Source organism: Motacilla alba, chromosome 6, assembly GCF_015832195.1.
Source record: "Motacilla alba alba isolate MOTALB_02 chromosome 6, Motacilla_alba_V1.0_pri, whole genome shotgun sequence".
Taxonomy (NCBI): domain Eukaryota; kingdom Metazoa; phylum Chordata; class Aves; order Passeriformes; family Motacillidae; genus Motacilla; species Motacilla alba.
In genome coordinates, this window is record NC_052021.1 from 4,733,141 (window position 1) to 4,761,117 (window position 27,977).

At 47.2% G+C, this 27,977-nt stretch overlaps 1 protein-coding gene across 16 annotated transcripts in view; it reads right to left on the reverse strand.

Moving 5' to 3' along the window:
* Window positions 1-11,165: 11,165 nt before the first annotated feature.
* The window catches only part of PCDH15 (protocadherin related 15), a 635,072-nt gene continuing 618,260 nt past the window's right edge, over window positions 11,166-27,977 (reverse strand). For 10 of the 16 annotated variants that reach the window (XR_005257309.1, XR_005257310.1, XR_005257316.1 and 7 more), the window contains 2 exons: window positions 25,902-27,655; window positions 21,447-21,468 (listed from right to left, as the gene is read on the reverse strand). Coding sequence is in view for 4 of the 16 variants with exons in the window: in XM_038140146.1 (XP_037996074.1) it covers window positions 13,138-13,689; window positions 15,497-16,918; window positions 17,958-18,090; window positions 19,259-19,332; window positions 20,031-20,069; window positions 21,447-21,468 (2,242 nt within the window). In the remaining 12 variants the exon portion in view is untranslated. Of the gene's footprint in view, window positions 13,690-15,496; window positions 16,919-17,957; window positions 18,091-19,258; window positions 19,333-20,030; window positions 20,070-21,446; window positions 21,469-25,901; window positions 27,656-27,977 lie in introns of those variants that run through there. The other 6 variants (XM_038140145.1, XM_038140144.1, XM_038140143.1 and 3 more) reach the window with 4 other exon arrangements.

The window sequence follows — 27,977 nt, forward strand, 5'->3', positions numbered from 1 at the left end:
TGAACAATATTGAAATTAATGAGCCATGGAGTGCCCAGGGGCACTGACCAATCCCACAGGGAACAGAGGGCACACAGGTGCAGTGCATCAACATGAGGGGATAAAAGGCTGGGCTGAAGAACAACCAAGTGCTGAGTTTTGTTTCCCATGTCAGTAGTGAGTTTTGTTTCCCAAGGAAAAGGGCTGGAGGTCATGTCCAGGGCCCTGTGGCCCCACTGGGCTGCTGCCTCCTAATATTCCAAATGGTGCAGGATGTGTCCCAGCCCCAACCTGCCACCACCTACACCTTGGGCTGCCCTGGCAGTGCCAAGCACCTCCTGGATACTGGGGTGGGTTTTTTTTTTCTGGTAACTGGGAGTGGGGCTGTGGCTGAGCCTCATCCCCAATGAGCTACAGCTGTGAGAAGCAGGTGAACAATATTGAAATTAATGAGCCATGGAGTGCCCAGGGGCACTGACCAATCCCACGGGGAACAGAGGGCACACAGGTGCAGTGCATCAGCATGAGGGGATAGAAGGCTGGGCTGAAGAACAACCGAGTGATAGTGCTTAAAGCCTTCTTCAGCAGAAGTCGTGTCTTTGCTGTCAGTGGTGAGTTTTGTTTCCCAAGGAAAAGGGGCAGCATTTGTGTCCAGGGCCCTGTGGCCCTGCTGGGCTGGCGAATTCCAAGCAGTGCAGGATGTCTGCCAGCCCCAGCCTGCCACCACCTACACCTCAGGCTGCCCTGGCAGTGCCAAGCACCTCCTGGAAACTGGCATCAGGAAACTGGGGTGCTGAGTTTGGTTTCCCATGGAAAAGGGCTGGTGTTCATGTCCAGGGGCTTGTGCCCCACCCAGAGGCCTGTGGCCTTGCGTGGGCTGTCACCTCCTAAAATTCTGGGTGGTGCAGGATGTCTCCCAGACCCAACCTGCCACCACCTACGACTCAGGCTGCCCTGGATGAGATGGCTTCTGGCTCTGCACAACTCCCTGCCAGGAGGGGACAGCCAGGGGGGGTCGGGCTGTGCTGCCAGGGAACAGGGACAGGACAAGGGGAAAGGGCCTGAAGCTGGGCCAGGGCAGGCTTAGCTTGGCCAGCAGCAGGAATTTCTGCATGGAAAGGGTGCTCAGGCCTTGGCAGGGGCTGCCCAGGGAGCTTTGCAGTGCCCATGCCTGCAGGTGTCCCAGGAAGGGAGAGTGTGAGGGTTATGGCGTCTGTGTGGGTTGTGAGGGCTGTAGGACCTGTGTGGGCTCTGGTGGCCATGAGGGCTCCGCAGGGGCTTTGAGGACTGTGGGGTCTGGGAGGTTTTTCAGTGCTTTGAGGGCTACAGGGGGTGGGAGAGTTATGGGGGCTGTAGGGACTCAGAGGGCTATGGGGTCTGAATGGCCTATAGGGTCTGTAAGGGCTATGAGGGCTGTGATGGCAGTGGAGTCTGAAGGCTGGGATGGGTCTGGGGGCTGTGAGGACTTTCTGGGGTGTGAGAGCTTTAAAGACAATGAGGACTGTGAGGGCTGACATGGCTGTGGGGCTTTGAGGATGGTTTCAATGTTAGGGAGAATTTCTTCACTGAGAGGGTGGTCAGGGTTCAGGACAGGCTGCCCAGAAATGGAAGAATCCTCATTCCTGGAAGTGTTCAAAAGCCCTGTGGGTGTGGCATGGGGGAACAGGGGTTAGAGGGGAACATGGCAGTGCTGGGGGAATTGTTGGATGTGGTGATGTCAGAGGGCTTTTCCAGCCTCTGTGATTTTATCGTTCCATGACCCAGTGACTGTTTTCCTCTTCCCCATTTCAGCTTTCCAGAATGGATGAAAATCCTGCAAAAACCCTCTTCTCCTGTCTCCAGTAGCACATTTCACAGGGGCTGTGATGCAGCCCCAGCTGATGAGGCCCTGGCACAGGGTGCCCAGAGCAGGTGTAGCTGCTCCTGCATCCCTGGCAGTGCCCAAGGCCAGGTTGGACAGGGCTTGGAGCAGTCTGGGATAGTGGAAAGTGTCCTTGCCCATGGCAGGGGTGGCACTGGATGGGCTTTAAGGTCCTTTCCAACCCAGTCGGGGAAGAATCTATGATTTAACTTGCAGAGCAGGGCGGGCAATTAAAGCAGGTAAAAAATCACAGCGCTGCTTTCCTGGCCAGGGCCACAAGGGGGACTCTCCTACAGCTTTATTGGGGGAAGAGGATTTAAACAGAGAAGAGGAATAAATCAGTTTTACATCTCAATATGCAAAGCCCATTTTAGGCTTTAATTTTTTAATCTTTTAATCTGTGAAATTCATTAAGAGGTATCGGTTTGCCTTCATGCCCAGCTGCTGCTCTGGCTTCTTCCAGCTCCTGGTTTGATGCTGCAAATTGTATGTTGTTAATATCCTGTTAATTTTTATTAATGAATTAAAGAGACTTGATTGATCCAGTTTAGATAAAAATGACAAACCGACCCCCTGCCAGCTCATAGATTTTTATGTCCTACAACCCACTCTGACCAGATTCCAGGGCTGGCAGGACCTGGCCCAGGTACACCAAGCACCAGAGCCAGATGTTGGCAGTGGTGGAAGCTGCAGAGGGTCACAAGACAGGTTGAGATTTGGGCAGCAGGGGCAGAAAAAAAGGAAAAGGACATAGAAAAGTGCTGGGAGGGAGGAAAGAGGTGCGTGGCCAGTGCTGGCCAACTTCAGCCACCCAGGGAGTCACATCTGCCTTAATGTATTAAAAATAGCCAGAAGAAGAACAAAAGCACAATTTGACATTTTTATTAACATGGCCATATTTTATCGTGGTTTTCTGCACTTTCTACTAACACCTGGCTGCCTTGAAATCCCAGTACAAACACCACTCTCTACCCCCAGCCACAGCACACACTGAAAACATTTGGTATTCTCAGACGTGACCCAGAAAATCAAGAGTTAAAACACAAGCCTTGTTCCCTTTAACTGGTAGGAAGTGAATATAAAAGGCACAATAACTCTCAATTTCTAGGGAGTTAATATAATAGCCAGTAAGTTTCACCCTGAATTCCCTGTACAGTGACTCTCTTTGCTAAAATGCAGAAGAAACCCTGAGTATCTCTAATTGAAACTCAGCTATTGTGCTACTTCATTTAGTGGGAGGCTGTGGGTTTGTGGTGAGAGTCACGACTAAAATGGAACTGAGAATGAGCTGCCAATTCCCACAAAAGTGGAGGTGACCTCGCAGTTCCTTTAAAGGCTTCTCCAAAGAGGAGACATTATCATTCTAATTAGGGCTTCCTTTTAGTGGGGAGAAAATTTGTATTGCACTGCTGCCATAATTCTCATTATAAGTGAACAAATAATTGTTCCTACTTGACACATTAAATTCCTTTTATATCTTCAAAACATTATCTAAACCCAAAAGGCAAAGGGTTTTTTTTTTTCCTGCTGGAGGCCAGTGCTTGAATTGTTCTGCCAGGAAAAGTGCAACAGTGATAGGCACATCACATCTCATGGCAGATGTATGTATCAGACAACAGAGACTGATCCTCACCTCCTTTAATGATCCTTTTTGATGTCCCAGCTGCGTGTGACAGCACAGAAAGAAAGGAATTGGCACCAGGAGCAAAGGAAGTATTTGGAATTCAACGGACGCCAGGGTGTGTGAGGCTGCAGGAGCTCAGTGGGCAGCTGGTGGCAGCTCCCTGCTGCAGCAGGGCCATCCCAGAGCCCAGGGCACAGCATTGTGTGCCCCCAGCTCTGCCACAGCCCCAGGGAGGAGAGCCCCCAGGCTCTGTGGGCAATCTGCTCAGGGCTGGGCAGTGCCCAGGGAAGAAGTTGTGCCTCCTGGGCAGGGCAATTGCTGGGCTCAGGCCCTGCCCGTGGCTCTGGTGCCATTGCTGGGCCCCGGAGCAGAGCCTGGGCCCTGCTCTGCCCCTCCCTGCACCCAGGGACACCCAGGCCTGAGGGCCCCTCTCAGCTGGGGCTCCTCTGCAGCCTGAGCAGCCCCAGCTCCCTCAGCCTTTCCTGGGCACCCAGATGCTCCAGGCTCTTGCTCAGCTCCAGCAGCTCCTGGCCCTGCTGGCCTCAGCATCCAGAGCTGGCCACAGCACTCCAGAGGAGCCTCCAGGGCTGCCCACAGGGCCACCATCCCTCCCTGCCCTGCTGCCAGTGCTCTGCTGCTGCCCCAGGCTGCCATTGGCCTCCTTGGCCCCAGGACACTCTGCCGGCCCGGGGACAGCTCGGTGTCCCCCGGGACACTCTGCTGGCCAGGGACAGCTCGGTGTCCCCCGGGACACTCTGCCGGCCCAGGGACAGCTCGGTGTCCCCCAGGACCTCCTGCAGGAGGTTTCCCTCATCCATCTCTCTGCCGCCCACTCCTCAGTGGCATCAGGTATCCCTAGGACACTCCAGGAATCCTGGAATAACCTGGATGCCCATCTTCAAGCTGTTGCCCCTCCAATTGGCCAAAAGCATTCTCTTCTTCTTCAGAGGCCACAGAAGCATCTCTTTCCTTCCCACTTCCCTCTATCCAGCTTTCAATTTTCCTGAAGTTTGGGGAAAATTAATTAATTTTTAGACTGTGAATCTTCTTTCAAATCTGCATGAAACTGGCCATTTGGTTCAGAAAGTATTCTGAATTATCCTGACACGTGGTGGACACTGCACCCACCTCAGTGTTATTTCCATAGGAAATAAATTTCAAAGCAGGAGTGTAAGGAGAGCATTATTAAAAAAAAAAAAGAGGTCCTCTAGTCTTAGGGGAGTTAATTAGTATCTCACACCTGCTGGAGAACTAATTACTGATGGGCTAATTTTCACCAGGCATCTGGGAAGTGCTGGTGATGGAAGCACAGTGGGGTTGTGGTGCTGCAGGGCAGGGCAGGAGTACTTCCCACAGGATCCATGGCTATGGATCACAAGGCTCTCTGCCAAGTGCAACGAGCCCAGTCCAACCTGTAAATAAAGCACTCACAAAAATAATTTAAATTTCTGAATTTCTGGGTTTTTTCAGGCTGCTTTTGGGATTTAAAGTCATTGAAAAATGCTACTCTGAGGTTTTTTTGGGGTGTATGAGTGATCCTTGTGGGCTCCTTCCAGCTCAGGGCCTATGAAGAAATCATTTTGCTTGGTTGGTTTTGGGGATTTTGGTGATCCTGTAAGATCTACACTAACACTCTTTTCCCTGGATTCAGCCAGGAAGAGTCTGGAAACATGTTATTAACCAAGACCTTGAAACAAACCCTTCTTTCCTAAACCTTCTTCAAAAGAGAGTTCTGCAGCCTTTTTAATAATGTAGAGTAGGAAAGAGACCCGTGTTCAATTTGGGGTTGTATTTTCCTCTTCAGTTCTGGCACAAAGAGCTGTACCCAGCTGTAAATAAAACCTCCTACCTGACCAGACCTTTTATTTATCTTTCTATAAAAAACCAAACCTTTTATAGAAAGATGGAGGCAGATTAAACACCAGCTAAATTCACATTGCTGCTGTTTGTAATAGCATGCAGATGTGCCAGGGGAGTTTTGGAATCCCAGAATCCCAGGATGGTTCAGGTTGGAAGAGACCTCAAAGCCCATCCCATTCCACCCCCTGCCATGGGCAGGGACACCTTCCACTGTCCCAGGCTGCTCCAAGCCCCATCCAACCTGGCCTTAGGCACTTCTAAATATGCTCTGTTTCTACAGTTTTGGGGCAATAAAATCTAATAAATCATATGAGCACAGGCAAGTGCAAAGGTGCAGCTGCTATGGCTGGGTGGGGGCAGCGTTTCCAAATTCCTGACCTTCTTTTGCTGATTATTTGTGAGAATTTGTCAAAAAAAGGGCAGGGTCTTGATATTTGGGCTATCTTTATATTCATGAATGTTACAGGTGGCTCTGAAGTGATAGATTGGCCTCAAATCCTTCTTGAGGAAGCTTCCTTCATTGGCACAAAGGAAAAGGGTATGAATTGGCCAATTAAAATCCATCCACCTCCCAGAATTCCATAAACTGGCACTGGATGTGTTTATCCTGGGCTGGATCTGTGCTGTAGTAGCCAAGGCCAAGCCTGTCACCTGCAGCTGGCTCGGCTGAGTGCCCAAGCACAACGTGGCTGCTGAGCCTTGGCCAGGTTTCCCTGCAGATCCCTAGGGATGCAGTGATTCCTTTGGGAGAGGGGTAGAGGTTACCAGGGTGTTGGGAATCCAGGGTGTTCTTCCATTCCAACCCAAACCGTTCCATGATCCCGTGTTATTTCCCGTGGAGGGTGAACCAGCAGCGCTCAGATGAATGTATGTCACAATCCAGGAGTAAAGAATTTCCCTCTAAATCCCTAAAAGGCAAATCGTGCTGGGAAGGAAGCACAGGAATCAAGGTGACACGTCCTGCAGCAGCAGCAGCAGGTGGGGTGATTTCACTGCCTAACACCCAGCAGCTTTGCTGTCTGTTCCTTTTATACTCCTGTGTTAATTTGAGGACTCCCAGGATTTTGGGAAGGCTGGGAAACTGTGTCAGGAGCAGAGCAGCTGCTCAAATCATGTGAGCTCCCAATTTGTGGAGCACTTTGCCCTCTGCTACCCCAAACACATTTGGCACGGGGAGCCCTTCAGCTGCTTTCCCCTCCTGAAGGGAATGCCTTCCTCTGGGCATGGTGCTCTGGGTTTGGTGGAAGCTGCACCTCGTGCCTGTGAGCTGCTCCTTCCTCCTGCCCCCTTGGAGACAAATCCCATTTTTCACCAGGATTTCCACCTTTCATTTCCCAGGAAGATGTGTTTGTCTGCATGTTCCCAGCAGGAGGACCACGATGGTGTCTCTGTAAGAGCAGGAAGGGAGCAAATCCCCTCCAGACACACCAGGACAGGGCTGTTCCACCAGCCTGGGCTGTAATTTGTCATCCTGGCAGCTTAATTAGCCTGGACAGCATAATGCCCGGCGTGACACCTGTGTGTGTCTCCATCCCTGGGCACAGTCCTGCCTCTCCTGCCCTCCCTCACCTTTTGGGAGGAAAGGAAGGAGGAGGCGGTGGTGGAGCCAAGAATGAGAGCCCTGGGATCACCACTCCCCTCCCTGTGCTTCTGCTGGCCTTAATACTCCCTCCCACGCCCCCATCCATGTTCAAGGTCCGTGCCTTGATGTCTCCTCAGAATTCCCACCCTCAGCCCCCAGTTATTTAAGCATTTCCAGCCTGCAAGGCAAAAATGTGCAGCAGTAAATTAAACTGCTGGGAGAGACAACAATTCATTATTCTTGGCTTGGTGATGGGGGTAAAGTTTTGAGTTTATCCTTCGTGTTCCTCATTTAAACCGTGGTGATTAATCAGCAGTGAGCAATTTGTTTCCCCCCCCTCCTCTCCCTAGGACTAGCTCTGTGTAATGCTAAATCCTGCTCAATATTTGATATATTTAAAACCTGCACTTTCCTTTTTCATGAAAAGGGCCTCTCACCCGCATTTCTGAGATAACAGCTTGGAATAAAGTAGCTCTTTGTGAATGCTGGGAGAGCGACGCTGTCTAGGTCTGATGTCTGAAATGTAACACATTAAAAAATAATCATCTTTCTACCTGTGCAAAATTCATCAGATTAAATAATGGCCTTAATACAATTTCCCTGGTGACCTTTATTGAGGAAAGAAGAATTTCTTCCTGACCCACTAAAAATAACCACAACAAAGCAGAGTTTCTCTAAACTTTGGTGTTGTCATTCTTTCTAAACTCTTGAAACAAATCTAAACCTCCCCCCAGCATTACAACATTCAGTTCTGCACCATTCTCTAGAAGCATCTCATCCCTGGAACCCCAAAAATCTGCCCCAGAATCTCTGCCTGGATTTCTGTAGCATTCCCAGGAACACCTGCCCTGAGAGCAGCCCCGGGCCCGCTCTCACATTCCACTTAGTTGGGTACCATGCCCACAATCTTCTGGGAGCAGAAACCACCATCTGGAGTGGTAAGACTAAAAAAGGTTAATTTTGGCTTTGCTGCCTTAAAAAGATGATGTTTCCTGTTCTCTAAGCAGTTCAACAGAGCTTTGAAGGCAAAGAGAAAGGTTTTCAACAGTTTGACTCAAGGTTTTGTCCTTTCTCTTCCAAGAGCTGCAGAAGAGCCACTGCAGAGACACTTCCCTTCCCCAAATCCACTTGGGATCCAACACAAACAACTTCCTTGCTGTTTTCTCCTCCAAGCAAATCCTCCAGGACCTCCTGGAAGCCAAATATTGGCTAAACCCCACAGCTCTGTGCAAAGCACAGCATCTCCACAGGAATCCCACTGCCAGAGGGCAGGGATGGATGGGATATTGGGAAGGAATTGTTCCCTGACGGGGTGGGCAGGCCCTGGCACAGGGTGCCCAGAGCAGCTGTGGCTGTCCCTGGATCCCTGGCAGTGCCCAAGGCCAGGTTGGAACCACCTTTTGCAGGGTTGTTGCTCCTGCTGGGTGACTCCTGAGAGGATGAATACAATTTTATCCTGTAAAGAGCAACCGTCCTTGCCAGAAAGAGAAACAACATTCCAGCTGCCCTGGCTGGTGCCACCTCAAAGCCTTGGTTTTCTCAGCTATGAGTGAATTACCTGATTCTGCTCCAAGTGTTGCTACAGCTTTGATCCAGCTCTAGCTTTAGCCTGGGATTAGCTGGGCTCAGTCCAGACAGGAAAATCACTGGCACTCCTTCCAGAAACAAGGAAGAAAAGGCAAAACTCCTCAGTTCTCATCTAATGGGCTTCTGAGAGCCAGCTGCCTCCAAAATTCACCTGATAAACTGCACTGCTCTTTGGGTTTATCAAAGCTTGAGGTTTAACAGTGCTTTGTAATAAATGCATGTCTTCCTCAGACTACAAACAATGGTAACTCAGCAACATGGAACCATGGAATGGCTTCCCTTGGAAGGGATCTAAACTTCATCTCATCTCATCTCATCTCATCTCACCCCTGCCATGGGCAGGGACACCTTTCACCATCCCAGGCTGCTCCAACCTGGCCTTGGGCACTGCCAGGGATCCAGGGACAGCTGCTCTGGGCACCCTGTGCCAGGGCCTGCCCACCCTGCCAGGGAACAATTCCTTCCCAATATCCCATCCATCCCTGCCCTCTGGCAGTGGGAAGCCATTCCCTGTGTCCTGTCCCTCCATCCCTTGTCCCCAGTCTCTCTCCAGCTCTCCTGGAGCCCCTTTGGGTGCACGAAGGGGCTCTGAGCTCTCCCTGGAGCCTTCTCCTCTCCAGGTGAGCACCCCCAGCTGTGCCAGCCTTTCCTCCCAGCAGAGCTGCTCCATGCCTCTGCTCATGCTGGTGCCTCCCCTGGGCTCTGTGCAGCAGCTCCAGGTCCCTCCTGTGCTGGCCCCAGGGCTGGGGCAGCTCTGCAGGTGGGCTCTCACCTGAGCTCAGGGGCACAGGAGCAGAATCCCCCCGTCCCCTGCTGCCCACGCTGGGGCTCAGCCCAGGGCACGGGGGGGTTCTGGCTCCCAGCTCTCACCCCCAGCACCCCCAGGGCCTTCTCCAGGGCTGCTCCAGCTGCTCATGCCCAGCCTGGATCCATCCCAGGGTTGCCCTGAGCCAGGGGCAGCACCAGCACCTGGCCTGGTTGAACCCATGAGATTCCCATGGGCCACTCCTGTCCAGGTCCCCCTGGGTGGCCCTGTCCTTCAGGAGAGTTTTAAAGCCACCATTCCTGCAGCAGCATTTGAGGGGTGAGCAAGCGTGTGCAGGAAAACAAGGTGAGAACCATTTACCCCCAGCTGGAAATTATCCCTAATTTTAACCTTTCCAGTAACACCTGGCATTTACTGGGGTAAACTGCTAGGAAAAGGAGAAGCCACTTCCCAGCCACTGAAAGCACCACACAGGAGGAACCTGGGGACAACCACCACCGTGGCTGTCATGCACTGGAGACTCCTGTAAATATCAAGCAGTATTCCCTTGGAATGTGTGATAGTTCCCAGGAAGCATTTCCATGGCCCATTCCCACTGGGTGCTTTCCCAGCGTTTGCTAAAAAAATCACTTTTTTTTTTGTTTTCCACTCCCTTTTCCATTTTGCTGACTGTTTTCCAGGTTCTGGAAGGGTTCAAGCTGTGATGGGAGGATGCTGAGTGACTGTGCTGGGGAATTTCTGCCAGCAGACAGACACTTGTAACCCACCACGACCACACTGTCTTTTCCCTCGCTCCAAATCCTGGGTGCAGGGACTCCCCACCATTAATAGAAATCTATTTAATATTAATATTTGATTTCCCAACAGATCCCTGACAGATCTGTGGGCCTTTCTTTATAGTTGTAAGTAGTAAATACTTAAGGGAGAAAATAGAAATACTTCCATTTTCCACCTTGCTTTCCTTTTCCCCTCCCAATGGGAATCACTGCCCTGCCACAACCCCAGAATTTCTCATTTGGATCTTCCTTGGTCTGAAACTGTACCAGATGCTGTGCTAAGCCACAAAATCCTGCTTGGAGGAGTGCAGGAATTAAATCAGTGGCAGGAGGGGTGATTATCACCTTGATCCACCAGCGAGTGCTTCTGCCACTCAGGGGAAGCTGCTCGTGCCTTGCCTCAGCCTGACCAATTTCGGTGCTTAAACAGCTGTAAATTACATCCCAAGGCACAGATCTGGAATTCTACTCCCTGTATCCAAAGCTGGGCTAATGCCTCGCTTCCCAAAGGGAAATAAAAGGGATTTTTTTTTTTTTTTTACTGGCTCAATCTGTGAGGTTCCTGCTGTTGTTCTGGCTGCCAGCGCCTGCTCACAGCCTAAAATCCAGAGTTATTCATGGCATGGCATGCCCAAAAGGCAAAGTTTGGAATTCTGTATGAATTGACAAGATGACACACCCAGAAAATAAAAGGGAAAAAAATACCCTCCACACCCCCAAATCTTGTACACCTGAGAAAGATTTCCCCACAGTATTCCCAATTTTAAAAGTTTAGCTGAAATTGAGTTAATTTTAGATAACATAGCCCCTCATTGCTGAAAAAAAGTGGGAATTCTGATCTCTCTGCATTGTGGGAAAAGCTCTGAGCAGCTGGACAGCACAAAGGAGCAGGTGGGGATGGAATTTACCTTGGATAAGCAGGGACATCACTACTGACCACCAGTGTCCAGCCCCAGGATCCTTCCCAGAGCTACAGGTGCTGTAGTTGTTTTAGAAATAAAGAAACAACTTCTGTTTTCCCTCAGAAAATTGTGAGAAAATGTTAATCAGAAAAGCAGTAATGAATATTAGGAACAGAACTCTGCAATAAAAGTGAGGCAGTGAAATAATAACAATGTCTTAAACAGGATTAAAATATAACATTTTACTCGTTATTTCAAAGAATAGATTTTTTTTTTCTTTCTTCCATCAGTCTTATCTGCATGTCCAGCCTCCAGCTTAACTCCAAACAGCTGTTTTAGCGCCGGTCCCAAGTGCAAATATGCCAAGAAAAAGGAATTAGGGCAAAGAAACATCTGGTGGGTTTGTTTTTCCCACGTGTGAGAGGCTACAGTGCATTTCTCTCTTGCCTGAAAACAAGCACCATTGCTCAAAATATTTGGTCAGAAACCTCAGCTTGAGAAGGAGGTATTGGACAGAGAAGTCACATCGACACCACATGCAGACAGCTCCCAAAGACAAACATTCCCAGGGATCTGCTGGGGGAGAACCTGGGCAAAGGGAAACCCAACACAGCCACAGCAGCACAAAGTCCTTTTACTGCCAGAGCAGATCCATCCTCACCCAGGCCTGGTGGTGAGGCCTCAGCAGCAGAAAGGGAAGAGAATGGTGGTGCCAATCTCTTCCTTGCTAATTACACACATTTATCTGCTGGCTCTTCCAATCTTTCCAGAGGAATCCAGGTTGTTCTCACAATTGGTTTGGTTTTACCCTAAAAAAGTTTGCACAACACAACAGGACACTTTTCTCAGGTGAACGTGGTGCTTTTTTTCTTTTGCTGCTTCATACTGGAGAAAACCACTTTTCTTTGTCTTTTTTTTGGGTGTTGGTGACACCAAACAGTGAAAATTCTCAGCTCCCTGCCCAAGCTGTGACAACACACTCAAAACTTCAAGGTAAAACCAGAAATTGTAACCAGGTACCTGAATTTATGTTGTGTATTTCACAGGTGATAGGAACTAAAAGTTTTGGAAACAACTCTGTGTGTGTGTCCTGAGACCCTTTGCCCTTCCCAGATCTGTCTGTGCACGTTCACCTCATAAAACATTCCCTTTTTCACCTCTTCCCTGTGGGATCCATTTGTCTTTTCAGCACGTTTGTGTTCAGTTATCAAAGTGGAATGGTGATGGCACTGCTTAACCCAGCAGCCGGCTGGGCTTGGGAATGGATCCATCCTCTTCCCATTAACTCCTCTTTAGTGCTTCCCACTATCACAGGCTCATGGATCATCCTGCTTTATTCCAGAGGAATACAGCCATAGGATGACAATTACTGATAGAGCACAAAAGCTGGAGCTAAAGACCATGGAAAGAAGCAAACAGAACTGATGTGGGAAGAGATGAAAAGATGAAAAATTGACTGGAGAAGAAAATTGGAACGAGCTAATTTACAAAAGAAAATGAACAAACCACGGCCAGGTAGCTCTGAATAAGATTAATTGCTACACATTGCCTTCCTCTTTGCAATTTTTATCTTATTTCAGCTTCTCTTGCACTTTTCTAAGTGGCAGTGCTGTAATCTCAGGAAGTTTGATTCCATAACTTTGCCAGCTGGGCACTGTTTGCATAAATTGCTCTGACTTTGGAACTGGGACTCAAATTCCAGCAGCAGCCGAGGATTTGCTCCATTGACTTGGATGGGTTTATTTTAATTTATTACTCTGAGGTCAGAAGGCAGAGCTCCGGATATCAATCTCGAACATAAATAGACAATTCCCAAATCTAGACAGTAGAGCCACAAGTAGCATACAGAAAAACAAAGCCAGGCAGGTATAGAACTGTCTGGAGGGTTAAACCAATGGGGGCTGTGCATTTATTAGTAGTTTACTGTTTATTAAACAAGAACTCCAGATCCAAAAAGAACTCATTAATTGAAACCAAGTAGTGTTTAGTGAAATGGGAGCCTGTCAGAACTGGGGAGGACAATGGATCGGTCCAAATGTGAGTGCAAATTTTGTCTGGGAATTTTAAAGCGTGCCGTTTGTCATGGACAACGGATGTGCACCATACAAACTCCGTACATCTGCCCCTGGGTGACAATAAAAAGCGCAGTTTATTATAAACCGAAGTAAAAACCAAAATTAAAAAAAAAAATCAACTAAAATCACAGTTTTGTCATTGGTATGTGGAGGTTGTTCCAAGGGCCCATCCAGAGCTCCTCCTCGTCGGACTGTGTGTGTTCACTGTGCGACTCCAAGGGCTCCTTGACTTCCTCGTGGTCAACAACCGATTCCTGCTCGTCTGTGCTTTTCAGTTTGGCCGCCCCGGCCTTTGTCACTACACTTTCAGCCCCTATAGTAGAGGAAAAGGAGACACTGCATGGCCTGGAGTTCATTTTGTCACTGGGGGATGATCCCTTGGACAACGTGTTCAGCGGGACGCTCTCCTCGTGTGTCACCGCCAGCTTGTCCAGTTTCTTGAACTGCTTCCCCAGCCTCACTGGGGACGTGACTTTTAAATTATTGCCCAGGCAGGCGCGGCGGGTGCGCACCACGGAGCCATTCTGGGCCACGTAGATGTTGCTGCTGCCGTTGGGTTGGAAGCCGGCGTTGCTCAGCCGGTTCCTCTGGCTGGAGTCGGGAGCGCTCTCCTCGCCCGTGGAGCTGGTCTCGTACTCCGGGTCCACCACCAACTTGATCCTCTTCTTTTTGGCCCACTGTTGGACAACAAAAAGAAATGTCAGGGCAACTCAGCAGTTCATTTCCCTGCCCTTTCTGTTCATTGATTAATGACTCTCATCAATTTCTATTAATTTTGCTGCTTTTTCCTTGGGAGGGCCCTGAGGAGGAAGCTGCTATGTGAGAGATACCTTTAAGAAACTACTCCAAGGTGTAAATTCTAGGAAGGCCTTGGAAGTTTTCTTCCCTTGCATTGTGAATTCCGTGCACTGGCCAGCTCTGCTTTGTGTGCATCACACATCCAGCAGAGAAAATCCCGGGACATACACCAGGGAAAATCTCAGGCAGAGCTCTGGCAAAACTGGCTGGTTACAAAAAGAGCAGCTCCATGTAAGGCTTTGTGACTGTTCCAGACAGGTGGGATCAGTGGAAATGCTCAGGAAGGTGGTAGAGAAACAAGGCTTTAGGTTTATATAAGTTAAATATTTCTTCAAAGAATTAATGCAAACAATTTCCACGCTGCGTGATTGCTCTGTGGTGAGCACACAACCCCCACTAGTTATTATTATTCATAATTGATCTTTTAAAAATAAATGCACTGCACTGAAAAGAACTATTACCCTTCTTGAATGAATAATTCAAACACTAAGGTGCCATCACAGTTAACCCCCACTGCAAAACACACACAGGAACATGAGAAAATCCAGTTTTTGGAGAAAAAACTCATGCAAGGTACCAATAGGTGATTACTCTTCAGCTTTTCAGAAGTTACACTTGCTAAAAATTACTTAGATGCCTATTTTATTGTTCCTGGAAAAGACAGACAATGTTCTTCACATGGATATGTTCAGTGGATCTATTCCTGCTTAGTTTAAGTGAGATTTACATCAAAACATTGTGTGCAGCTATGACGTTGTGCTGTGTGGGGACACAAAGGGGCAGGTAAGTGACCATGGATCGAATTTAAAGAGATGCTAAAATTAAAATAAAAATAAAATAAAATAAAACCACTGTACTGTGATAGGCAGGAAAGGTAGAAGGTGGGAAATGTAATCCATTCCCTTTCCTGACCCAGCTCACTTGGTCCTCTTGCCTCAGCATTCCTGGCTTGTGCATCACTGGTGTTTGCACCCTGAATCCTGTGATGCAGAAACAGCCCAATCCCAGCTCTCCCAGTTATCCCCTCCAGTTTTGGGAATGTTGTTCTGCTGCAATTCCACTTGTCCTCCCTGCAAACAGAGCTGACCTTGACAGCAGAGAACTCACCTGAAGATTAGCAAATGTATTAATACAATATTAACGTACAAGATGAAAACATGGGTGATTTTTAAATCTTTACATCCTGCTAATTATGGGTGACTTTAAAATCTTTACATCCTCCTCATCATCATTTGCATTCTTCCCTAAGACATTCTTCTCTGAAACATTCTCATGTTTCATTGCTCCATGAAAATGAAACTTTCTGTATTTATGACTGAGTATATCTATAGTGTGTGTATATATATGTATGTATATTTATATATATATATATATATATATATATTTCCACAGGGCTGGAATTAGTTTGGTTTTCCACAGTTCTCTCCCAAGGACAGTGAAATGCTGGATCAATACATGCTGCCCTTTCCTTTTGGCTGTCTCCAGCCTGTCAGCATTGCTTAGGAAAGACCACACAGAAGGCACAGCAAACAAAGCCACTCCTCACTGCAAACCATCACCTACTGTCACTCCTCTTTAAAAAGAGGTGGAATCACCAGTGGCCTCCGACTCCGTAACTCCAGTACCCTGGGGCTCATCTGATGGGGACTGGCTGCTTTCCTGGGACACCTTTTTCCTTGTTTTCACTCCTTTCCTGTTGGTGTCAGAGCTCTGAGTCTCAGTCTCAGGGGACGTGGCAGTTTTCCCGGACGTGGCACTACCTGAGCTTTTTGTCCCTGTGGTACCTTTGGAAGTCGCACTGATTTCACTGTCTAGGCAAGAAGATTCATTCTTACTGGCAGTGTCCTCCCTGTCACTGTCCTCTGGATCAACCTCTTCACTTTCCTCCTCGCTGTCCTCACCAGGAGCAGCTGATTGTCCTCCCTTGCCCCCTCCAGCAGCAGCGTCTGCTTTTGCATTGGCAGTTTTAGAAACCGCCTTGTTTGAGCTATCTGCCGTCTCCTCTGCCTCTTCCTCTTCTTCTGACACCTCTTCTATGGTGTCCTCTATTTCCACACTGGCAGAGGAGGTTTTGCTCTTGTAGCTGGATCCCGAGGTTTTCTTGTAGCTCGTGTCCCTGTCACTACCTGAGGCAGTGGAGCTCAGGGATTTCTGGCTGGAGCGTTTGCCACGGGAGCTGCCTGCCCTGCTTTTCACACTGGACATTTCCGTGCTTCTCCTGCTGCTGGACTCACTGTTCCCTGACCTGCTGTAGGAGCTCCGTGTGGATGAGCTCTTGGACAGGCTGCCATCCTCATCGCTCTCAGAGTCTTCCTCATCATCGTCCTCTTCTGATGAGTCCTCCTCCGACTCACTGCTGGAGCTGGATTCAGAGTCCTCATCGGAATCCCCCACATCCTCAGTTTCCTCATCCGAGTCCACGGTGCTCTCCGTGGCCTCATCCTGATCCAGGGTTATTTTCAAATAGTCTTTGTCTTCCGACTCGGAGCCGGAGCTGCTGCTCTTCTCAGAGGACTCATCCGAGGTGCGCCTCCTCCTCCTCTTCCTCCTCTTCTCAAGGTCACTGTCCTCCTGCTCGCTTTCTGCCGTGATACTGATTGAAACTCCTGACTTGGCCTCATCCCTTTCAGACCCTTCCTCTCCACGTGCCAAATCCTTGCCGAGGCCCTCCTGGAATTTCTTGGAGACGCTGATGCGCTTCAACACGTGGTTTAGTTTTCTCATGGAGGGCCTGTCATCCGTGGATTTCTGGAAGTAGCTTCCCCTGATCATCATGGGTTTGTCCCCGTCCGCTTGGCGAGCCGAGAGCAGCTTGGCATAGCTGGAATCTTTCCTACCTTTCACTTTCTGCAGGATCATCGGGAATATCTTTGCTTTCTTCCACCGGGAATGGGCAGACTCAGCTTTTCTTACAGGTTTGTGGGCACTGACTGTCACGCGACTTAAATGCATGACTCCCTTTAGCCTCCTTTTCCCCTGGCTGCTCCTAAATCCTCTTCCAGGACCACGGCTGAGGTCCATCCCAACACCTACAGGTCTCCCTTCCATTTGAGGCCCTGCTGCCTGGCTTATACCTCTGCTGGGAGGGCCTCTGACTGGACTCATGCCCTGAAAATTATGAAAATTAATTGATTACCACTTGAAAGAGAGTTATTGTGAAAAGCTGTACCTTAAGATAGGGTAGGAGAAGATGCAACATTTATTTCCCAGCATCAAAATGAACTTACCTGTTTTAGAACAGTTTTCTTACCAAAGTTATGGGAAATGTTTGGGAATTTTAGAGTTTTAGAAAGTTCTAGAATAGGCTGGAAATTCACAACTACCTTATTCTGCAATGGGGAAAACACTGAAATGTTCTATCTTCTCATTTAATAATGGATTAAGATCTGGCACTTATGACAAATGGACTTTTTTCTCAAAAGAAATGTTTACATCAACTTTCTTCTGATTGCCACTGACATTTTAAATTTTCTTTAGATTTCACTGTGAACTTTATGACAGATGAGTTTAGGTACTGCTTTTCTCAGCGGAAAGTCATCATTTATAGCAAGAATATTACTAATAGACTCTTAGAGTCAAGCCCATCCAGTGCCACCCCCTGCCATGGCAGGGACACTTTCCTATATCCCAGGTTCCTCCAAGCCCTGTCCAACCTGGCCTTGGACACTGCCAGGAATTCAGGGGCAGCCCCAGCTTCTCTGGGCAGTCTGTGCCAGGGCCTGCCCACCCTCGCAGGGAGGAATTCCTTCCCAATATCCAACCTAAATTTTCCCTTTTTCAGTCTTTAGCCGTTCTTCTTGTCCTGTCACCGCAGTTCCTGCTGAAGAGTCCTCCTCCAGCTTCCTTGTACGTCCCTACAAATACTGGAAGGTTTCTTTATTTGGTAATGATATAAAATGGAATTACCTAAGTGGAATTTTCTTTGAACTAAAACCAGATGTGTATCCTAACAGAAACTCAGCAATTCTTTTTTGTGCCTAGAAAACAAAAGGAATTTAATGCTGACAAACTTTACGGGGCCAACAATGCTTGACACTGATCTAAACAAAACCTAATTCTAATCAATTCCAGCGTACAACTGATGAGGTTTGGTGGCCCTTCAAGCTGTTAAAGGGACAGAATGAGCCCTCCAGAGCTTGTTCCTTACCTCCTCAGCTGCTAGCCCGTGGGGACTGTAGTAGTAGCCACCGTCGCTCTCCACCACGACCTCGCCGTACTCATCGTACATGCCTGATGGGGACAGCAGGCGCCGGCGGCTCCCGTACTGCGGCAGCTCGTACCTGCCAGGGACACCACAGCTCCTCAGGAGGGGCCCAAATGGGCTCACACCTCTCACCACACAGCCAGCACCGCACTTGGTCACATCCAGAGCAATGGGAACTGCTTTCCTTGCTTTCCTCCCTCCTTTTCTTCCTTAGTGGCAACCAAAACCCAGATATCCTTCTGTTCCAACAGCCACAAGCCCCTCAGGGTAACCTCACTTTTGGGGTCTGCTGGATCAATCAAAACCTGTCTAAGTACATCAACCTTCCTTCTATCCACCTGATTTTTTGGGGGATCTTTCTTAATTATCATGGAATGAAGGAGCAGCTTCCCTGGGATCAGTTCTGGGGAATGCCAGCAGTAATTCCTGAGAATCCTGCCAATGGGATTTTTCAGAACAAGGAAGGATGGGGTTTTTTGAGGGAAATTCAAAAGGCCACCAGGCAGAATGGGGTTTTCTGAGAGAAATTTAAAAGGCCACAAGGCAGGATTGGGTTTTTTTTGAGGGAAATTTAAAAGGTCACAGGGCAGGATGGGGTTTTTTGAGGGAAATTGAAAAGGCTACAAAGCAGGATGGGTTTTTTTGAGAGAAATTCAAAATGCTACAAAGCAGGATGAGGTTTTTTGAGAGAAATAGAGAAATTTAAAAGGCTACAAAGCAGGATGGATTTTTTTTGAGAGAAATTCAAAATGCTACAAAGGAGGATGAGGTTTTTTGAGAGAAATAGAGAAATTTAAAAGGTTACAAAGCAGGATGGGTTTTTTTGAGGGAAATTTAAAAGGTTACAAAGCAGGATGGGGTTTTTTGAGGGAAATTTAAAAGGCCAGCAACTGGCTGGAAACTGAGAGAAGAAAGGATTAATCCCTGAACACAGGAGGGGAGGAGGTGATGAAAACTAATCTCCCAGGAGCAGAAATCCACACACTAAGGGTATAAACCCAGCATGAGGGACGAGATGTGAGCTCTGTAAGTGGAATAATGACATCCCTGAAGAAGCAGGGAGTTATCACACACCCCCTTAACCTCTGAAAAGAGTTTTGTTGTTGGTTCACGCCTTTGTGGACACAAAGATTAAAGTAATCCTTAGGTGAAGGGAAGTCTCACGATTAACTGCTGGAATAATAAACATCACCAGCCTGGAAAAGCAGCACTTTCAGAAATAAAGAGGAAAAATGGAACTATACCCGTGCTCATAACTGTAGTAATCCTGGCCATAGTATTCCTGCCCTGGATCAATTCCAGACTCCATACTCAACTCCTGGAGGAGAGAAACACTGATTGAATGCAAACAGTGTAAAAAAGGCCCAAATGTAATTACTGATTTTATTATTCTTTATTATGTAATTACTTCTTCTGACTGCAGAAATGATCCCCATCCTGTAGCACAAAAATACCAATGTCTCACATTTGCTCTTACTGCTTATTCTGGAAACAATTTTGGGCCTAAAAGATTGGAAATAGAAAGATTTGCAATTGCACTGCACAGCAAGATGCTAAAGCTTCCAGCACCAACTGCTCAGCTCAGCTCCAGCTGCAGTAATCCATCAGCAGCTGACTGACACCAGGAAAAAATCAGCAGTTAGAGAGCAATGGAATCATTCTGCTGGGAAATTTGAAACTGTGGGGTGAAGCCAGTGGGAGCCACTGAAAGATGCTCATGGGGAACATCACAGATCCCAGAATGGTTTAGAAGAGACTTTAAAGCCTATCCAGTCCCACCTTCCACTATCCCAGGTTGCTCCAAGCCCCACCCAACCTGGCCCTGGAAGTACCAAGATGCAGTAAATTTAAGGTATTTAATTAAAATAACAGAACTGGGCTTACAGAGCCAGAATTTTGCTTTTTATCTAAGAGCCGGGGGAAAAATTACCTGAGACAGACAAGTTCTTATTAGGAAATGATGTAAAAACCATTTCAAAACTTAGAGAACAATTAAGAAATGAAAAATGGGTGTACCTCTGGTCTGAGAAGAGAAGGTCTCAGCAACTGCTGTTGCTACAAAAGAAAATGAGAAAGTGGTTAATTAGGCAGCAACAATTAAAGTGCAGGTGATTGGTGTCTAAACTTAGTAATAAATGCTGAAACCATAAGTCCTTTGGAACTTTTTCATGGCAGGCAGCTGGAGACTTCCATACCCTGTGAGAACACGGAGCTCCTGATGCAGTAAAATCCTTTCACAGTCCACCGTTTCTTTTGCCTAAATACAGAATCAAATTCCCAGTTTTTGTGGTGACTGCTTGACATCTTTAACTCAAGAACTTCTACCAGAGGCCAAGAGAATTATGTTCTGTATTTAAATTAAGAGACATAAACCAGCTGTGTAAAGAGAGGAAGAAAAATCAGTAAATATCAACCTTTGTGATAGAAATGTATTTTGGAGAACTTTCCAACGATTAAATGAGATTGTACTGAAGGAAACTCTTCTCCCTGTTATTCATTTCTGGAGAAATTGATACTGCAGGAGCAGCAGACCTTACAGAGCTGCAGGGGAGGTCCATGGAGTCCCATTCATGCCTGGCAAATGATTGGGTGTGACATTAGAAAACACATCAGGTGTGGAGGGAATTCCCTGGGAAGCTCCTTCTGGCAGCTCCTTAAGCAGCAATCTCTGAGCCTGGAGGTCACACTGCTGCCACAATGGATCTCAGCCCCCAGGGGATCTATGGCTCATAAACTTCTTGAAGCACTTTCAATTTCTGGTCTCTAAAGCACTCAGTACCTGGGAGGCACAACACACAATCCCAGACTGGTTTGGGTTGGGAGGCAACTTAGAACTCAGCTAATCCCACCCCCTGCCATGACAGGGACACCTTCCACTATCCCAGAGTGGTCCTAGCCCTGTCCAACCTGGCCTTGGGCCATTCCAGGGATCCAGGGGCAGCCACAGCTGCTCTGGGCACCCTATGCCAGGGCCTGCCCACCCTGCCAGGGAACAATTCCTTCCAAATATCCCATCTAAATTTCCTCTGCGTCAGTCTGAACCCATTCCCCCTTGTCCTGTCACTCCAGTTCCTGTTGCAGGGTTCCTCTCCAGTTCCCCTGTGTCCCTTCAGGCCCTGGAAGGAGCTGTGAGGTCTCCACACACCCTTCCCTTCTCCAGGCTGAGCATCCCCAGCTCTCCCAGCCTGGCTCCAGAGGAAAGATGCTCCAGACCCCTCAGCAACTCCATGGCCTCTGGACCTGCTCCAACAATTCCATGTCCTTCTTATTTTGGGAGAAGCTGAACTCTGCACAGAATTCCAGGTGGGGTCTCACAAGAGCAGAGTAGAAGGGGAGACTCTCCCACTCCCCTGCTGCCCACACTCATGGGCTGCATGGGAAAAGCACATTGGTACAATCAATATTTGAAAAGTAATTGGGCACTGGCCTTACCTCTTGCTGTGCATATCCTCGCCTAGAAGTCAGAAAAAGACAAGAAATAGATTAGTATAATGCTGTGAGCCTGCACAAAGATGCCATTACCATTCTTGCTGGAGAGAGGTGAAAGAGAATGTAATCAGAAATACAATTAGCATGGAAAGAAATACACATCTCTAACACCAAATATGTTTTTCTTTGGGTTTGCTCTGGACACAGGGATTGTTGCATGGGAAAGGTTGGAGAAGTTTAGGATCTTTTCTTGCTTTCGATTGTGAATGGGTGAGGAGAAATCCCCAATCCCCAAGAGCCAGAGCATCTAGAGAGACTCAGCACAGGGAAAGGGGGACTGAGAAGGGCCCTGCCCCATCCCCTCCCTGCGGTGCCACCATCCACAGAGGGAGCCTGTTCCCTCACATGTCTGTCCAAGCACTGAAACAACTTCTCCTGGACTTTCTGTATCCATCAGGAATTACACTGGAGCTTGTATTACTAATTTCTTCGACCAACATTTTCATTTCAACTACACCTTTCCTAACATTTGCCCAGTGGAGGGGAAGTAGATGGTAGATCCTTTTTTTTTTTTTTTTTTTTGCTATCTGCAGTTATTATGCCACAGACTTGGGGCTTCTGATCTTATGGGGAATTTATTGTTGGTTTAATTAATTTTCTTGGAGTCATTCCTGGCCATGACCAATGCATTCATGTCTGTCAAGTTCTCTATTTTCGCATTTTGCGCCTGAAAATTGAAATGGTTTTGGCAAAACTAGAGAACAAAAATTCAGGCCTTGGAATTTTTCTTAAGGATAAGTCTGGATTATTTTTATTATGGTTTTTAAGAAGGAAAGGGTAAATACTCTAAATTATGTTAGGCTTAACCTAGGACACAGCCAGCAGTCATGGGGAAGTCTTTAATTACACTAAATAAATAATAAAGACCAGAGAAATCCTTTTAATTCTTTAATATCCCCATCTCTAAATCTTCCTATTAATATTCAGCACATGGAATTGATTATCAGCATGGAATTAATGCTGTCGCCTATATAATATAAACCTCATGGCCAGCTGAAATGAAGATTTATCATCCAAAGATGATCTGTGACTTTTCAAAGCCCACTCGAGGAGTGCTGGATTTAGTTTCCATATCGCCTACAACAATCTTCAGATAAAGGAGGTCTGAGGAGAAGGAAGTCTATTACTCTTAATTGCACTATATTGCAGATTAAAGGCATAATATGAGTAATTCTAATTAAATTTGGAATTCAACTTTCATAAAAATAGCACCATGCTGAGTTTTGCTGATATTTCTCGAATAGTTTTTGTGTGGCCATGATTAGAAGGAACAAAAAGTCCCCAAAAGACATAAAAAACCCATTCATTCACTACAGCACAAGGATCTATGCTGGCACAAAGGTCAGGACAACATCATTTGTTTCCAGGAAGGAATTAAAGCTCTCCACAGAGGGAGGGATTGCTTCTGGGAAATGCTCTCAGCCAGACTTCACTGCAGTCTGGGAATCTTCTGTGTGGAATGGGAAGCGAGGCCATGGAGCCTGTGAGGGTGTGGGGTAACAGGACAGCCAGAACACGGAGCTGGTACTTAAGGGGAGAGACAAAGCCAGAATGAACTCATGTGGACAAGATGTGCCAACCTTTCCTTGCTAAAAGAGGTTAGAGGAACTGGGATTTGCCTAAAGCAGCATTTCCTGGCACCCCGGCAGGTGTCTGCTCTTCCATAACTTAAATCTTTTTTCATATCAAAAACAAAATCATCACAAATCCCAAATACTACAGATACTCCTCAGAGGGAACAACTACTTATCAGTTTGCCCTGGCTCCTAAAATGAAGATTTTCCCGCAGTTCAGAGCTGGAACTGAGGACAAATTGGGAAGGAGGATGAGTAACGGTAACACTGTGGTTCAATTCCAGCTTTGCACTAGTGCCATCTCTGCTCCTGCTCAGGACTTGGCCCCATCAGGGTGATGATGAAAGGATGAGAGGTACATCCAGGGTCACACAGGACCCCAGCTGACCAAATCAGACAACCTGGGAGGGCTAAATTATATATAAATTAGTACAGATGTTCATCTTGCTACCAGCTCCTACACTGCATCTAATCCTTTGTTGCACTGCATAACTGCAGCACCATGGAATGGTTTGGGTTGGAAAGGACCTTTATGCTCACCCTCCACCATCTCCACCCACTTTCCACTGTCCCAGGCTGCTTCAAGCCCCAACCTAGGCTTGGATGCTTCCAGAGATCCAGGGGCTGCCACAGCTTCTCTGGGCACCCTGTGCCAGGGCCTCTCCACCCTCTCAAGGAACAATTCCTTCCCAATATCCCATCTAAATCTCTCCTCTTCTGGTTTAAAACAATTTCCCCTGCACCACCCAAACATTTCAATGGGACAGAATTTCCCTGGTACAGCTTCTTTCCCAGTCTAACACAGTATTTTTTTTAAACAAAGGCTATGAAAAAAAAGCCAGCCGAAGAACAAAGGTTGCGTTATATCCAGACAAAATGAATCCAGTTTTGTAAAGTTTTCAACTTCATAAAGGTTTCCAGAATGAGGAACAAAATGTTCCTCATCAGTGAAGAGCTGATTGCCATGACCCCCTCCCAGACTGTTCAGAAATGATGAAATCAAATATTTAAAGTGGAGCTTCTGTGTGATGTCCACTCTTTTTGCTTAAGGAACATCCCAGTTAATTGTAGCCAAACTAAACCACTGGAGTTTTTGCCATGAATGACTGAACACCTCCACTTTTGCTATGTGACCTTACACACCACAAAATCAGGTCCTATTTGTGTCATATTTCACTGGGGATGTAAAGATCTGCATAACAGCAGCTGTTTACAAGCTCTAACATGGGGCTTGCGTACTTAAATTTAAATTTCTGTCTTTGGGGTTGGTCCAGTCTGAGCATGAGCAGCCCAGTAATTTTTCATGCCCATCTCTGCCCTCTTCCCACTGTCCCCTCACCAGGAGCATGGCCGGGACACAGAGGGGAACATTTAACTCATATTCCCACTCTGGCTCTTCAATCCTAAAAATTTTCTACCTAATACATGCTGAGCTTTGGGGATATGATTTACACATTGCAGTTGTGCCACCTTTGGAGAACTGAGCATCAAAAATGTGCATATCTCATAAGTGACACAGATTCTGTTACAGCAAAAATAGGACAACAGGATAATCCCTCCTCTCACACATTTAGCTACTCATACACCTACCCTGATCCTACAACCTATCCCAACAAGGGTTTTAAGTTAAGAAAAATTCTAATGGATCAGCAGAACTTGTGGGATGGAGTTCACGGAGTTTGGCACTGGGACAAACAAAGAGAAACTACCTTGAGCATCTTTTGACTGAAGCATCCACACATGTCCTAACTGCAGACTTCAAAAACAAAAAAAAACAAAAGAAAAATACCCAAAACCAAGAAAACAAACAGGAGAAAAGAGAAAAAGCAAAGCACCATGGAAATGTTGAGTCTGATAAACAGTCTGATAAAGAATTAATTACCTTTTTGCTCAGAATTACAGTGTTGATACCGAACCGGAGTCTTAGTTTTGCTTCAGTAGGTAATATCTGCTTTTCCCAATATGATTTTTCAAAGTTGTCATATTAAACTTTTTAAATTTTGGCAAAGGATTGAAAGGAAACTTGAAAGTTGAACCAAACATTTAAATGCCCAAACTGCTTTTACTTACCATTTTTTCAAAGGACAAGCTAATTTACTTTATATATACATTTATAACTGACATATTTATGGAAATGTAAAGATCTGATTTAGACCACTGAAAGCAAAAAAGCTGGTAAGTAAGTCCACATTATGTGGATTTTTACAAGTACTTGGAAACCCTTCACCTGGTGACACTAATCAGAGTGACTTTATTACAATTTAAGTGAGATGTTTCAGCTCGTGACAGACCAGCATGGAAATTAAAGAGAGACAGCAACAACATGCACATGCAAAATCATAAAAAACAAACAACAAATGCTTTGTACATGAAAGGAATTTAGAAAATATAAACTTTTCACATGCAGTTACAATAAAAAAAAATGCAATGGAAGGCAGAAGATGGAGAACAGAAGTGGGGACACAGCCACATTTGCTGGGAAACCAAGAGCAAACCCTTCTGACAGCAGACAGGAACTGAGCTGCCAGAAAATGTCAGCAGAGCAGAGCCCATGGAGCAGGGAGATGCAGTATGGAATTATGGAATGCCTGGGTTGGAAGGCACCTTAAAGCTCATCCCATGGGCAGGGCCACCATCCCAGGTTGCTCAAGGCCCAGCCAATAACCCGGCTCACCAAAGATGAGCCTGCTACTCCCAGGCCTTCCCTGCTTTGATGCCCAATATGTGGCAGAAGATTCCTTCCAGGTGGGGAAAAATTCCTTCCTTTTTATGGGAACAGCAAGAGATTCCAATCACAGCTGCAGGAAAATCTGACTGACGTTACCTACAGTGAAGGCTGCTTAAAGAAGTATGGAGCCTGCTGCCATCTATGCCACATCCTTGGGTAAAAAATGGACAGTTTCCCCCAAGAATTTCCAGGAAACAGACTAAGAACCAGCAAGATGCAGTTCTGAGAAAACAACTTGGAGAAATGTATTTTACATCACAAGTTTCCGAGCGAACGGGAAGGACAACGTCTCTCCATTTGGGATCGGGAGTGGGTAAAGTCGTGTACAGCAGAGAAAAGGGGGAAAGTCAGGATTTCTGGAGAGTCTGAGGCAGATACTGTGTGCTGCATTAGAGTCCTCCCACTCAAAAAAAAAGCAGGCAACATCCACCTGTGAGCATTACAGAGCTGTCGACTGGGAGGGGAAGCGTTTCTCCAGCTCCTCCACGACACAGCTCAAGTTCCCATTCTGCTGGTTGTGCTCAGCTGCAGCTTCTGGATTTGGGAGCTCTGGGGTCGGGGCTGGTTTGAGCTTGGGGACGTGCTTGGGCAGCAGGTGGTTCTTGTCTATTTGGCTGTACATGTTGGCCACCGACTTCTCAATGGCGGCCAAATTCTGAATGTTTTTAAGAATTCCTTTGAGCTCCCTGCGGGGAGGAAGCTCTGGCACTGCGGCCGGGGTGGGGACAGCTGGCTGTTTGGCAGGGGATTTGGAATGCTTGGCAGGGGACAGGAGCTGCGTGCTTAGAGGAGATGGAGAGGAAGAAGAGGAAGAAGAAGAAGGAAGAGAAACTGCGGGTGGAGGCGGAGGATGTGGTGGCAACATAGGAGGGGATGGAGGTGGTGGTGGCAGTGGAGGTGGCAGCTGTGGAGGTGGAGGTGGGGGAATTTTAGGCGGATCTGGAATGCTTTCTACATTTTCTTTGGTCTGAGGAGCTAGAAAACTTTGGCAAAGTGGTTTCTTTATCCTAGAAGACGGAGGAGTTGGTTTGCGAGTCGGTGGAGGAGAATGTTCTTGACGGTCGTCGTGGTGAGTGACGATTACAGCGGGGACCACGGCGGCCTCTGCTTCAACTCCTTCAGCACAAGGCTTTGGAGAGGACAGAGGGGAGGAGCGAAGGTGGGGAGAAGCCACCACGCTTTTGGGAGACTGCTCTGGTGCACTCTCTCCCTCCTGGACACTGGCGCTGTGCGTGGGTGACCGCGCGGATTTCACCTCGGGAGACCTCACTTGCTTCATTTCCTGCAGCGCCTCAAACTGCCTCGCCTTCTCCTTCACAGTCAGCTTGGGGCCACTGATCTTTTGGAAGAGTGGACTGCTGACATCATCACTGCTATCGGGGTTTTCAGCTCCTTCCTCCTTGGCTGTGAATCTCTGCTGCTGCCACTGGATGGGATCCATGATAACCGGCCTGCCCAGGGACCCTGACATGTGTCTCCTGGTCAGGTGAGTGGGCACTGTCCACGCCCGGTGGCTGCCCCCAAAAGAGGCCTCTCTCCAGGCCAGTCTTGAAGGAGAAAGAGTATCTAAAGTATCGTTCCTTTTCCGTAGGAACCCAGAGGCAGCGGGGCTTTGAGGGAGACCTTCCATGTACAACGGGTTTCGGGTTGTTAGTGGGTTCTCATCGGACAAAAAAGTGATGTTACTCGAGGATTTGGGGAGGTTATTGTTCAGGGATCCATTGATATTGGATTGCTTGTGAGCCTCTATAGCACGGGAAGCAAAGCTGCTTATAACTCTCTGTCGGTCTCCTTCTTCTAAGACTGACTTTTTTCCCCTGCTTTGTTGGAAATGGTAGAGAAGAAAAAGACTTGAAAGAAAAGAAGATAATCACATGTGAGGAAACATGCATGGACATAGGTACTTATGAGAGAGAGAAAAAAAGAACTTATGACATGAATCAGAGCCATTAAATCACTTCTAGCAAACTACAACCCAACAGCAGGAGCACATCTACTACTGGCAAGACATTTACTTTTGCATCTTCTTTAAGGGGGAAGGAATTAAAATTAAAGCAAGCTGCCGCTTGCTTTAATTTGAAGCTGCGTAGCTACTTGGTGAGTTCAAAAATAAATTCAGTTCTGGTTAAAAAAAACCTCTTTGATTTCGAAATGATCAGTTAATACTGTGGC